The 14,295-nt window shown below is 46.3% G+C and overlaps 1 protein-coding gene across 10 annotated transcripts in view; it reads left to right on the top strand.

Annotated features, from left to right (window-relative positions):
- Positions 1-431: 431 nt before the first annotated feature.
- TFAP2B (transcription factor AP-2 beta) overlaps positions 432-14,295 on the top strand; it is a 29,574-nt gene continuing 15,710 nt past the window's right edge. For 2 of the 10 annotated variants that reach the window (XR_009404432.1, XM_059400274.1), the window contains exons 1-4: positions 436-681; positions 3,833-3,859; positions 5,115-5,573; positions 10,429-10,489. Coding sequence is in view for 9 of the 10 variants with exons in the window: in XM_059400274.1 (XP_059256257.1) it covers positions 601-681; positions 3,833-3,859; positions 5,115-5,573; positions 10,429-10,489 (628 nt within the window). In the remaining variant the exon portion in view is untranslated. Of the gene's footprint in view, positions 682-1,537; positions 1,626-2,116; positions 2,409-3,560; positions 3,639-3,832; positions 3,860-5,114; positions 5,574-10,428; positions 10,490-14,295 lie in introns of those variants that run through there. The other 8 variants (XM_059400273.1, XM_059400277.1, XM_059400281.1 and 5 more) reach the window with 8 other exon arrangements.

Genomic DNA, 14,295 nt, shown 5'->3' with positions numbered 1-14,295 from the left:
TTGTAGACATCAATACAGAGAGATTGCCCTAAAAAATCCCCAAATCCAGCTTCCAAAATACCCTCCTGCTAAACACACATGAATAGGAGCTTTTGTGTATAAAAATCTCAGAAATGGCCCCGCTTTTAAAATCTACATAGAAAATGGGGGACTCGTGGCCCCCTGGTTTCTCATTATGAATTGTAAAGACTTCAGTCAGTGGCTACAATGATTCATCATTTTCCATCTAGAGGTTTTTAAATCTGTATATTTATATTAATCACAATGAACGACTATCTCTCCTTTAAATGCATGTTCGGAGCTTGTAGACTCTGCGTGACCCAGGGGTGCTTATATAACTCAATGTGGGTGTCTGGGTGTAAATACGTGTTTATGATTTTTATAATATATATGTCTGTGGGTTGCATCTAACTCCTGTGTGTGTAATAATGTTTTTCTCTCTGCTGAGGCTTACTTCTCCAGCCTATTGTTTGAGACAACAGATATAAGTTGCGATGGGAGAGGAGCGTCGGATTTGGTGTGTATCCCCCATTTCCAATTATAGATGGATCATTACAGACAGCGGAGTCCTGAGAAGCCAGACATCTGCTCCTCACATGAATGCACTCACCTCCTAGAGACCAGGCTGCCATCATGCTCTGGAAGCTCGTGGAGAATGTCAAGTACGAAGATATCTATGAGGTGAGCCGACACCCCCGGATGCATCTTAGAGCTTTGCAGATAGAGAATTTGAGCTTCTTGACACCCCAACTGATATATATTTTTCGGCGTTTAGTCGTAGATTTCCGGCCGGTTTTCTCAGCTTTCTCTAACTTTTAGAAAAGGGGCAGAGGGGAGACTTCGCTATTCGGAAAAAGAACTTTAAGGTTGAAATCTGGCTACTTGAAGTTAGAGGAGATTTCTCTCGCGCGCTCTCTCTTTTTCTTTTATTTTTCTTTCTCTCTTCCTCGCCCTCCCACCCCCACTTTAAGGTTCCGATGGGGAATGCGGTGCTACTGAATGTGGGCAGAGGAAATAGGGGCTGATAAAGGCAGAGGCTCTCGTCGTTTTGAGTGTGGGAGAGCATTAGATTTTCAAGCCTCATTCGTAACAGACTCGGGCTTTTAATTTTTATTTTCAATAATATTTCTGAAACCAATAACCAACGGATCCAAGTAGAGGACGGAAAATTAGAAAGAGGGAGGTAGATAGACGGCTAGACGGGTGCAGACAAAGCCCAAGCCAAGGAGCCCTAACAGATCTTTTATGTCTATTTTTATTTTTTGTTGTGTTTTGCTTTCTTGAGGGCCAGTGCGTCCAACCACCCAGCGTCTGGGCATTTTTAACTCAATGTTCTGCCCTTGTTCTGCGCGCCCGGCTCTCCGGCGCTGGGTTTGCGCAACTCTCCTCGGGCTGGGGAGGTTGCCCGCCGCTGGGTGGGCGCGTGCCGCCCGGCGGGGCCGTGGCCGCGCCCGCCTCTGCCCTTCCCGGTCCGGGGCGCCGACCGCTGCGGCGGCGGGGCAGCTCCGGGGCTCGCGGGCGAGGCGGGCGTCCGGGCGGGGCACGCGGCGGGACGGGGAGGGCACGTCGGCGGAGACCCGCGGAACTTCGCTCGGAGCGGAATGGCCTCGCAGACCCGGACTTAGGTGCCAGGGCAAGAGGGAAGCGAAGGCTGGAGGAGACGTCGAGGGAGGCAGGACAGACAGAAAAGCTTCCAGGACGGGCGCCGCCGAGTCCAGGCGGGGGGAGGTCGAAGCTGGAGAGCCGGGCGACGGAGACCGTAAAGCGGAAAAGTTGGAGCGAGGAGGGAGGACGGGAAAGCCAAGTCCCGGGCTGGGAGGGCCAGGAGCGCTCGGTCGGCCGTCCCCAGCGGCCGCGGCGGGACGCACAGAGGCGCCCCCAAACCAGTGGGGTGGGGGAGAAAATGCGACCCCTCCGCGCCGGGACCACTCCGGAAAGCCCGGCGGGGAGCCGCCTGGCGGATAATGGGCCGCGCACTGCAGCGGCCGGGAAGCTCCGACTGACGCCGCCGGCCGGGTCTCAGCCGGCGGACCCGGGCTCCGAGGCCCGCCGCCGCCTGGCCGCCGCGTCCCGCAGGCAGCCCGCCGCCCCCAGCTCGGCCAGCTCCTAAGTGTGTGTGCGTGTGTGCGTGTGTGTGTGTGTGTGAGTGACAGAGATACGGAGACAGAAAGGGAGGTTGAGGAGACTCGTCTTTCTGCGGAACGATGATTAGGGTCCTTCTTTCCTCTTTTGTGGCTGGGTATTGACTGTAACGAAGAGCCGCGCCTCCGCCTGGTGGGGCTTGTTTCGGTTCGGCCTCCTTTTCTTTCTCTAACAGGCGGGATAATGGTCAAGTCGAAGTCGCTAGAACTACCCTAAAGAATGTGAGCGCCCGAAGTGGGCAGGAGACGGGCGGAGACGGGGGCACGGTGTGTAAATAGCTCGGAATATGCATACAGGGATTTCAGTGGGTTCCCAAAAGGGAGCAGGATGAAACTTGTTCTTAGTTGATGAAAAAGTAAATGGCTAAATGGGGAAGGCGGGAGGGAGAGCAGAAAGGACTGACAGAGGAAGAGAGGAAGAGGGAGGGGTGGAGTAGAAGAGGGGTAGAGACAGGAGGATAAAATGGGAGGGAGGGGGAAGAGAAGGAGAGAAGACAGAGGAGGGGGAGGGAGAAGAGAGAGAATATCGCAGGTATCCCTATTTGCCTAAATTTTCTGCTCAATAATATAGGAGAACCCGTAACCCTGTGGAAGGAACCTTTTTAAGTCGGGAGGAAGGTTGAACTTTAACAGAAATGGCAGTCAGGCCAGTTGAACGGGTTCCTGAAACATCCAAAAAGGTTTTCTGTTGCCCCTGGCTTTGCCTGGAAAGGATAAGTTTAGTGTACTTGAAGATTGATTGCATATATTTTAAACTGAGGTAAAAATCACGGGTCGTAGGAGCAGTATAAGGAGGGAAAGTCTACACAAGGGATGAAAAGCCCCCATCTCGCCCCTGGTCCTTTAGAAAGTAAGCATAATCTCCAGTATTCATTACAAGTCTTTAAACGTCACTGTAAACAACCAGGCCCACCGGTTTACTTTCCTCTCCCCTCCAAATGATGAGGCAACGCCTTTTTATTTTGTTTTTTAATCTGCACACAAAGCACCTAGGGCGATCAGTTCTTCCCATTAGGAAAGTCCCTCTCCAGGAACAAGGACACCTACGTTCTGTAGAAGCCCCCAGCGATGCTCTCCCTCACTGCCTTGTCCAAAGGAGCAGGGGCTGCTTTACGCGTGTCCCCGGCTCAGTTAATTGAAGTTCTGCCTCTTTCCTGCTAAACTTTTTCCCCAGTCTGCCTTTGCCAGCCCCCTCGTCTGATTACATCTAGTAATTCTCCACTGAATGAACGTCATTTACAATAGTAGGGGAGCTCTGCGCTCGCTGCTGCTTCACGCTCCATTTGTCCTCCATTCTCCCTTTAAAGTACTCGTGTAATATTAATAGTCATGAATATCAATTATTATGAGGCGGTGTAGGCAAGCGGAGGGAGGAAGGGGCGCCCGAGCAGTCTGAGCCCAGCTTCGGGTGGAAGAGGACTGCATCTGGAGCCCCCGAAAAGTGGCAGAAGAAAAGAGGCCAAAAAGACAGCAAGAGACCGATGAACAGTTCTGTCTGTGTGTGACAGGCATCGCCAATCTTGTTTGGGGGTGGTGGGGGGGTTTTTTTTTTTTTTTTTTTTTTGGATGGCTTGTCCTGGAAACCCCTCAAGCTCGGCTCCTGTGTCCAGCTCGTTTCTCTGCTGGACTCCTTGATTTTTTTTTTTTAATCATTGTTTGATTTTGAGCAGTAACCAGGCTTTTTTTTCCAGATGTTAGTCCACACCTATTCATCCATGGTGAGTTTGGATTCACGTTGTACCAGAATTGCATGCTCCCTCCTCTCTCTGTCTCTCTGTCTCTCCGTCTCTGTGCGTGTGTCTCACTCTCTCTGTCTCTGTCTTCCTTTGAGCGCCTTTGGCTTGGTAATTTAGCACCATAATTGGAGGAGGCTGCAGCTGCTTCTCTCTGCATTGTGTGTTCTCCGTCTGAGCTCCATGAGTCAGCTGGGAAAGGGGGAGGCCTCAGAGAAAAACTTTTTATTTGCCATTGCAGTTTGGAAATTTAGGTGACTGTTTCTCCAAAAAGAACCACAGGGACTTTACCAAGGCATTTCCACAGAGGAGAGGGAGAAACTTACACATTCCTCACACACACACCTCCCCCCCCTTCTCCTTCCACCTAGTTTGCCACTCCAGAGAGACCCAACAGTAAGTTGTCTGGGTTTTTCTTGTTTTTCTCTCCCAACCCCAAGTCCTTCATTTTCACACCCTGGAGTTTAATAGCATTAAATACAGAAAGGCAACCTTAGAAACAACTCCTCAGGACCACAATTCAACTTAATTTAACGTGGGTTCAGGATATGATTTCAAATGAGAGTCATTCCAATCAAATACTATTTAAATTATTTAATTCCTCGTGGGGAGGGAGGGGTGACTGGGAACTCAGAGCAGGCAGATTCCTCAGAGCTCCTGGAATTATCAGGTTCCTGTGCGGAGCTCTTTGGTCAGCCGGCTGGGTTGCCAGGGAGGGCAGAAGTTGGTTTTGAACAGGAGCAGCAGCACAGCAAAAGTATGGAGTTTCATTTGTTATGCTTTTCTAACTCTGAAAGAGTTAGAAAAAAAATAGTTTAAAATACCCAGAAGAGGAAATGCTATGTATAAGGCTACTGTATTTTTAACCAAGGAATTTAGAATCTCTCCCCATACATAGTTACTTTACCCTCACTCCTTTTGCCCGTTTACACTCCCAACACAAGGCTCAGATATTGGTTAAGTGGGTGGTGATTCTCCCCATTTTCCCCCCAAAGCCTGGCATTTGGAATTGTTGAAATCATGTGCCCTCTGAGTCAACTTGGGAGTATAAGTTTCAGACTCTTGCTTTCCCTGTCCTGGGAAGAATATACGGAAGCCGGGCTTCTCCATTAGTCGCTTGTATTTTTTTTTTTCTTTCTCTCTCTCTCTCTTTCTCTGTCTCTCTCGCTCTCTCTTTCTCTCTCCCTCTTTCTGTCTCTCTCTGTCACTCTGTTTCTCTCTCTCTTCTCTCCGCTCCCAGGACCGGCACGATGGCGTCCCGAGCCACAGCTCCAGGCTCTCCCAGCTGGGCTCGGTATCCCAAGGACCTTACTCCAGCGCCCCGCCGCTGTCCCACACCCCGTCGTCGGACTTCCAGCCGCCCTACTTCCCGCCTCCCTACCAACCGCTTCCCTACCACCAGAGCCAGGATCCCTACTCCCACGTCAACGACCCCTACTCCCTGAACCCACTGCACCAGCCCCAGCAGCATCCCTGGGGACAACGGCAGCGGCAAGAAGTGGGTTCGGAAGCCGGCTCTCTCCTGCCCCAGCCTCGGGCAGCTTTGCCCCAGCTCTCGGGCCTCGACCCCCGGAGGGACTACCACTCGGTCCGCCGGCCAGACGTGCTGCTGCATTCGGCGCACCACGGCCTGGACGCGGGCATGGGTGACAGCCTCTCGCTGCATGGCCTCGGCCACCCCGGAATGGAAGACGTCCAGGTAACCACAAACAAACAAATGAAAAGGACAATAAATAAATAAATAGCGAATGCCCCTGGGAGATGGGAGGGGTGGGGGAGGGGCAGCTCCGTATCTTCTGGGGGAGGTAGCTTCCCTCTTTAGAACAGGAATAGCTGGACACCATATATATAACTGTTTCTGTGTTGTACTGGTATGGCCCTGTAGCAGCGATTTCTGGAGGTCCGATTATGAAAGCTGGAACCACTTGAAATCAGGAAGGAGAAGAATATTTGTGTGTGTGTGTTGGTAGTTTAGCATCATTAGAGTTAAGGTTAGATGTTTTTTGTCTTGCCTTAGCTATTTCCTACTCCCTTGTACTTGGTGCCACCCAGCTGGGTACCCTTCCCAACCAACTCCCCATGCATGTCCCTTAGGGGCCTGGCCTCCTGACAAGGCAGGTGACAGACTGGGCTGCCTGGAGTCTGGAGCTTCAGCAGAGAGGCACAGGGTCCTCTCCGGCTCCAGAGGTTCCTGCTGGATGTTAAGCATGACAAAGCACATGGGAAGAAAAACATGTGCTATGATTGTCCAAACTCGGTCCTATTTTGAATGTCTCATAAGCTGCTGAGCCCTTTTTCAAGATAACTGAGTTCCAGAGTCATCTCCTGAGAAATGGAATAATTGTGGGGAGAGACCCAGAAAGCCATAATTCTGCTTGGGAGTCCAAGAGGGCACATACCGTTTTGGAGATTGTTTTCACCTTTTGAGCCATTAAATGACTGTGGAGCAATATTCTTCACATCCCTCCCCAGTCCTCCCCCTCTGTTAATATTCTCCTCTCCCCAAAGCCACTATCCCAGTTAAAGAGGCATCACGTGTTTGTTTCTTAAAACAAAAGGCTCAAAACACTCCCCCCACCCACTCCCTAACCCATCTGCAACCTACACAATGGAGCTTGATTTGGTTGAGAATACTTGGTTAAACTAAACAAAGAAACATCAAAGAAATGATTTCTAAAAAGTGTCTGGATGATTCTGAGCAGGTCTCTCTTTGCTCCCTAATTTAAATAGTCTGCAAAAAAGATAAATATGGTTGAGAGGTATTTGACACTTCGGTCTCATTGGCATAGTTGTGTATATTATGCATCATTTTAGACATACCTCTAAAGCAAAGAAAAATGAAATGGGGAAGAAAAAAGAGTACTTGAGTCCTTTTTTACCTTACTTGAAAAAGAATGTATTTCGAACAGTTAAAATGTGGTGACAGCATCAAATGTTGCCTGTGTGTAGTTAATGATGGTTTATTGTTTTAGAGGAAATTCAGTTATTATTTCCAAAAATGATGGAATCACCTGATTTGTGGTTGGATTTGCCCATAGTAATAAGAATGATAGTTCTGTTGTTTTAATCAAGCTTTATTATCCCCGTCTGGAGGGATTGCTTTTTTTGGAATACCATACAAGAAAGAAATATTGAATAGCTTTTTAAAAAAATGTACTGGGGTAATGAGTGTGTTTTCGCGGGGGGGGGGGGGGGTAAGTTCTTAAATTAACCTTCCTGGGTGCGCTCAAAGTGCCAGATAGTAAAAGTGGATCAACTCATCACCAATGCTGTTGGCAATGCCAACACACTAGCCGCGTCACCATCACCCCGCAGCTGAGTGACTTAGTCAACTGAACCCAGGAATTGCCCTAAAAGAGGGAATACAGTTCTTTAGTTTTAGTTTAGTTTAAGTTTAGATTAGTTTTTAAAGACATAATAGTGAGGGGTTTTGAGTGTTTGGCCAAATGCAGAGGACGAGAGAACAAGAGCAGTTCAGTGTGTGTTGGGGAGAACAGCCTCGTCCAGGCGTCGCGCGGCAGGCAGAGTTGTTGCGTCGGAACTCGGACTGCGAGGTGCAAAGAGCAGGGAGGAGAGAAGGCGCAGGCCCTGGCCCACGCGTGCTCCCCACCTACACACCTCTGCCGGGTTCCTCCAGCAGAAGCTTCGCAGCTGCTCCTCTAGCGAGGTGGGGTGGTTCGCCGGACTTTATCTGGACGACCCTCAGTGCAGGGGGCTTGGGGGGGGGGACACCCCCACGCCTGTCCCAGGCAGCGGGGACGATCTCTGCTTCCATGGCCATGACAGGCCTTCCGAGGCCTGGGTGTGCTTGACGTGACACGGGACAGGTGACGAAGAAAGGGTAGAAGATGTACCTAGGACCAGAGCCCCGAGTGCAGAGGCTGTGCCCCATCTGCTCCATCTTGGAGGACCCACTTCCGAATTAGGGATCTGGAGCGCACGGGGACAAGGTGGGGGGAGCTGAAGTTACAAGAGTCTGTGGGGATCTCGCCGTTTCCTGCAGCAACAGATTGGGTTGGCTGCGCCCGACCAGTCTTTAAGAAGGGACCAGAGAATGCCTCGGCCTGGACTTCAGTCACTGTTGGATCTCAAGAACCTGCTCTGTGTTCCGGATCCAACCCCCCACCACCATCCCCCCCCCCACCACCCCTGCCCCCAGCCGCAGACCAGACAGATCCCCAGGGCGCTGCTGGGCCATTGGGCTTCACAGCGAGGGGTACTCACCTGGCCGAGGCTTGGTGTGGGGGTGTGTTGGGTGACCCGGACACACACGCAGAGGGCCACCGCCCCGACCGTGAGAGAAGAGAAGGACGGGAGATAATTAACCAAATGCTTCTAATATTTTTTAAACGAAACTATAAAACCCTGTCAATTTCTATTTCAATTTACTCACAGGGGCTATTAAACTAGCAAATCGCTGTTTGGATTCTGGGTATGCTACATTTCACCCATTGTGTGTATGTATGTTAGGGGGTGCAGTGTTAAAAACTCAGAAAAACAGCATCAGAAAGGAAGGTGGAGTGAGATGACACCTAGCTTGGAGTTCAGTTGTCGTGAACGCCTCTTCTCTCCGGTCTTTGCTCTCTAACCTCCCTCACCTCTACTACCCCTGAGTATAAACATATCAGGATGTTGTCAAATCCACCACACACATACACACTCTCTCTCTCTCAAACACACTCTAGTGTCTTAAAGCAACCCCTGGTATCACTTTTAACTAAAGAAGTCTAGTAATTACGAGTCTGAGTTGTTTTTCTGCGCTTCCGCATGCAGTCCTAATTAAATCTTTACGATCCTCCCTGTGACGATTAAGCGCCAGCATGCTGCGTGAATATCCTGTACAAAAACCCAGCAGGCGGCCGTAATTAGATAGAAAATCAGACAAGAGCCTTCTCATTAACTACCACAACTACCCCACGTCGCTGATGAGGCGTATATACATATTTACGTATCGATGTGAGGGTGAGGTGTGGGGGCGCCTGGGTCCTGGCCTCTGAGATCCCTGGTCAGCCCGCCCCCAGACACAGGCGATTATTTTTGTCTTGAGTGGATACCTCGCATTGTAGACACGTGAGCATAGCAAGGTGTGAATCGTTTGTATGTGTGCCCACGCGCGCGCGCACGTGTGTGTGGGGGGGGGGGGGCAGGGTCTCCTGAGGAGTTTCAAACAAGTTATATGAAGTATTTTTTAAAGAAGTTTTTACTATTTCTTAATATGTACATGGCATGTTGCAACATGGAAAACGGTTCTTACAGAGAATAACAATTTTCCTCACCTTTCCGACAACTGAAGAGTGACTATTAAAAACGAAAAGAAACAAATTAACATGCTCCCTTCGCGATTAGATCATCTCATTTCTAATGTGCTGCTTGTTTGGGGTAGACAGTCTCCTCCTTGTGATGAACACACGCCCTGTCTGGGGATGCAGCGTGAGTGGGTGGAAGGTGCTGTGAAAACATAGCTTCACTCTCAAGCCCTTTGCTTTTTACTTCTCTGTAGAGTGGGTGACAAACTGGTCCAAACTTAGGTTTCTAAGAATCAGGGAAAGCAGCAGTACATTTTAGAAAGACCTAGTATTTATTTTTCTTTGGGAATTGGAGGAGGGAGTTTTGGATGCTCTGGGATACACAGCCAGAACTCTGTTCTTGTGCATCCTGACAGTAAGAAACTCATTCCAAAGAAAGAAAGAGAGAAAGAGAAAAAGGGAGAAAGAAAAGAAACTCATTCCAACAGCTGTTTCCCCTCAGAAGTGCTGCCAACACCCAGGGTTGAAACTTCCCTTTTTTAGGATAAGACTGTGGCACAGAAGACGAATGCTCTTTGCCATTATTACCTAAGTGCTGCCTGGGAGGATCTGAGTCTCTGTATCTGTGTGCCTGTAGTTACTTCCCTCCTAACAGGTGTGTTTCTTGCTGGGAAATAGCAGCAGCAGGATGGGGGTGGGGAACAAATTGTGCAGGTTCCTCTCAGGGATTATCATGCAGCAGGAAATTCATAGCACACAAGGACGTGTATGGACTGCATGGGTGTGCGGTCCTGCCAGCTTGCAAACGTGTTCCTATGTGTTGCTGTTTGCATTCCATTCCAAATTGCTCAGACTTTAATTAAAATCCCATAATGTAAACTATTATGTATTTGTAAAATGACTCTAGGGTTAAGATGTGCTGGGATAAAATTGAAAACAGAAATTATTCTTACTAATATTGGTGAAAATCTTTCAGCTATTGCCAAATTTTCACAATTCATAAGAGCAAATAATATAAAATTTTATATGTCTGTGTAACATCTATGTTTAATATAATAACTAAACCAATACTGCATCCCAGATGTCTCTCCCAGTTTCCTTTTTCCTCTGCTTCCATTGGAAGAATTTATAATTTGGGTGAATTTCATTTCCATGTTGATTTGGAGGTAATAATGATAATAATAAAACCTCCCTTTGTGAATTAATATAAATGGAAATAACAGAAACTCCAGTTTGGAATGACATGATTTATGTGTGCAATTCTTTAATATCCAGTCAATTTGAATAGTGATGTTTTTATATTCACAGTCAGTTGAAGATGCCAATAACAGCGGCATGAATCTATTGGACCAGTCTGTCATAAAAAAAGGTATGGATTATCCCTCCCAAAAGTAAGCAAAGTTTTCCTGTGCAGTCATGTCTTTATGTGTTTTCACTTTGGGGGGGTTAGTTATTTTAGAAGACAGAAATGTTTGTTCACAGTCATAGGACAGGGACTGTCCAGATGAAAAAGGCATGTCTGGAAGAAGGAAATTTGGGGGTGGGGGCAACCAAAGGCAGAAGCCCAGATAAGACACAGAGGGACAGAGACTATTGGTATTTTTCTCAGGGTACATTTGGTAGCAATTCTAGATGTATCTTAAATAACTGAACTACCATCATGTATGAAATTGACTAGGAAACACTGCTTTCAAAAATGTGCTATAATTATTTCATTGATAACTGGAATTTGCTGGGCTAAACCCAAAGTTGTTGAGATAGTTCCTCTTCTTGTTTTTGTATTTGGGGTGTGTGTGTGTGGTAATTCTGTTTCCAGTTCCCTGTGTTTTAGGAGTTGTTTCTTATTATGTTTTTAAAAATTGTGCCAAATGTGTTGCTAAATATGCACATCCTAAGACGTTGAGACAGCCTATGCCCATTCCTAAATCTTTCTACATATGCATTCATGATTTAGTGTGACTGTGGAATCACCCCATACTGTTAAAGGGCATGTGATATTAACAAATGTTTGCAGTCTCTTGTACAGCTGTAAGCAAAATAATTAACTAATTAAACTAATTAAATGTAATTACAATAACTCATTTCGGGCGTATTGCAGCTGCTTAATTTTTCCCCCTCTCTTCTGACAGTCACTGAGAGAATGCCTGGTGATTAGTGTGGCTGCCGAAAGGCCCGAATGTCACTCACATGCCACTATTTAGGAGCCTGAATGTGTAAACAGTGCAATCTTTAATTATCACAAGAACTGGTATTTGGAGATAAAATTTTAACTACTGTAACCCTTGCTTATCGATTCTGGAAAAAGGCCCGTCCTTATATTTGGTGTCAACAATCTCTAGTTTCAGTCATTTATGATTAATTTGAGCCACATAACACTCACAAAAATAATTGAAGAAAAAGTGCTTTGGAAAGTAACCCAAAGTCAAGCTGTTACAGTAGGAGCGCTGTGAAGTCAGAATTCCAAACAGGGTTAGGTATTCTAAATTATCTTCTTTTCTACAGACAGAAAAAGTGGCTTTAAGAGGTGGAGGATGGGAGGGGGAGAGCTGTACTTGGAATAATGCCATTTGGCTTTGGAATGTAATATCCTGAAAAAGAAATAGTAAGCTTTGGGGCAAAACTATTTATTTTAAGTGTTGCTCCAAACATCCCTCCCTCTCTTCTTTAGATAGTATCATTTCATTTTTTATTTTATTTATTATTATTATTATTATTTTAGATAGTATCACTCCAGTTTTTAATGCCAGCTTTTGGGTTTGCTCAGACACCCAGTCTTGGTGCTTAGATTTGCAACTGTGCTGACAACTCACTTTCACCATTTCCTCTGGGGTCCTTCTCTTTTGGTTAATTGCTGGTTGATGGGGGTGAGTAGGGGAGGGTGGGGAGGCACTTCTCCATTGGCTTTTTTGTTTCAGCTCCCCCTCCCTTTTCACGGAAGACTTGAACCCCTTATCTTAGGGTTCTGTATCCTAGAAACAACATTTGGGCTGTCAGTGGGGCATGCCCAACAGATGACCAATCAGAAATGTTATTAATAGGCAGGCCAATAAAAATATTTGGAACTTAGCTTGCTTAACAAAACGGAGCTGAAAATGTTCTTAGATGTGGGATGCTTGGGTTTCAGGGCTTGTAAATGTTTGTCAGCAAAATGTGATTACCTATGTAGAAGAGTATCTACGGTAATAAGAAAAGGAGAATATTGACTGAAGTTGCTGGTTCTATTTTGAAGACATGGAGTACTTTTTCTGGCTCTGAAAGCCTTTTAAAAAAAGACTTTGTGCAGCTTTAAACAACTAAGTGGCATCCCAGTCACTTTATTGAGTTAGAGGGCAAGGTATGAATATGAAGTGTTAGGTTAACTCCATTATTTAATATTTCAGGTATTTGCTTTATTACATGAAGAAAAGATCCTAATATATGTTTATATTTAGAGAGGCATAGGTAAAATAGGAATAAGTGGTTGATTTACTGTTCTAGATAACTATGAACCACTTAAGGGTATGGATTCACTTGCTTCCTGGCCCTCTGGTCTCTCATCTTTGTCCCCTCCCCTCCCCTTTAAGGGATCTCTCCCAGAGATTACTTTCATAAAAATAGGAGGTAATTAAGTTTCTGAACTAAATTTTCTTAATTTCAACAACTAGCAAGGGACTTGGTTACTTTATTTATGTTCTACTGGGCTTTTAGAGCGATTTTTTTTAAAAATTATGTTTTGTAGAGAGATTTTTAAAAGTCTGCCTCGTTAATAAAAGTGCAGCCACTGATCCAGGTTCGGATGTCTCTGCCATTATGTATACTGAAGCCAGAAGACTTGGGCATAAAGGATATCTATCTTTATGTCTCTCACTCTAAATATTGAAGGGCCCCCTCCTAAAATTTAACCAGTCCAATTTTTCACCCGTGTTGATATCACCCCATAGATTATAAGCTAGCTCTCTTGTTATGTTTGCTATCTGGGCTTAGCTGACATTTCTGAAGTAATTTAGTTAAGAGGAAATGAGTTGTTCCCAGTAGAGAGAGCAAACGAGTGGAGTGAAGGTAGCCAGCGTGATAAATGGCTCTTTCATTTGAAGATCTCCAGAGCTCGTTTATGGCTAATTTTCTGTATTGGCCCCCTTTGAGCTATTAATGCAATCGGCAGGGACCGTGGCCCCTCTCCTCTTAGCTGCCCCATTAGAGCTCCCATTAAGATGCCGAGTCTCAACTCCAAGGCAGGAATGGAGGGAGTAATGAAAGGTGCTTTTTAAACTCTCCTAATCTAAACCGGCAGAGGGTGGTTAATACGATTTGAAGGGGGCTGGTCAATGAGCAATCAATAAAGTAATAATGAGAAGGATTCGGTACATTAACAGTCTAAAAATCCAACGAGACATTAAAAAATCATTCTTAACTCTCAGTTCCATTAAGATTAGGAATCTGGGCTGGGGAGGGGGCAGGTTAGTGCCCAACTGATACAAATGATCACTGCCACCATCCTATAGCTTAAATTTAAAAAAGGCTCACCTAGGCTTTAAGAAAAAGTTTTCGGTGCAAATCAGAGGCTAATATGCAATCGGCTTGACACCTTAGAGAGCAGAAAATACACTGGGATTTCTTGGAAAGGCTTGCATGGCTGGAATCCAAGGTTCAAATGTGACTGTGGGGCATTTTGATTGGTCTTAGGGATATCCTGTTTGGTTAGTTTCAGTTCAACCTCAGTTCTCTCCCACTTTTTTCCCGTTAGTTCTGGCCCCTTCCCCATATAAACACTTTGGTTAGTGTGGATTTTCTTTGGGGCGGGTAAGGGGTTATGAAGAAATTGCCAATTTCATTGCAATGTTAGGATTCTTCCTTCTGACCTAGAAGGTAAAAAGCACCAAGAGTGTGTCAGAGCCTCTGAAAAGGTATGAGTTTCCCCTCAAAGGAAGAGGTTCGCATTTCCAGGGCTGACTTGGATCCCAACAGGTATTTATTCAACTGGAGATTCTAAGATACATTCCAGCCACCCAGGGAGTAATCAGAGTTCACAGAATTTCAAAGTTGGAAAGGTTAGTCACTCTTCTCCAAATCCCACCCCCTTCCACTCCCAGTGAAAAAACTGAGACAGAGAGAAGATAAATGACTTTCTCAAGGTCCCACACACAGAGTAAGTGATGGGACCCAATTCAGTTTCTAGACTCTTAGACTTTGTCCCTA

Source organism: Mustela nigripes, chromosome 5, assembly GCF_022355385.1.
Source record: "Mustela nigripes isolate SB6536 chromosome 5, MUSNIG.SB6536, whole genome shotgun sequence".
NCBI classification, from domain to species: Eukaryota; Metazoa; Chordata; class Mammalia; order Carnivora; family Mustelidae; genus Mustela; species Mustela nigripes.
Note: the sequence above shows the minus strand (reverse complement) of the source record. Positions and strands in the feature narration are given on the sequence as shown.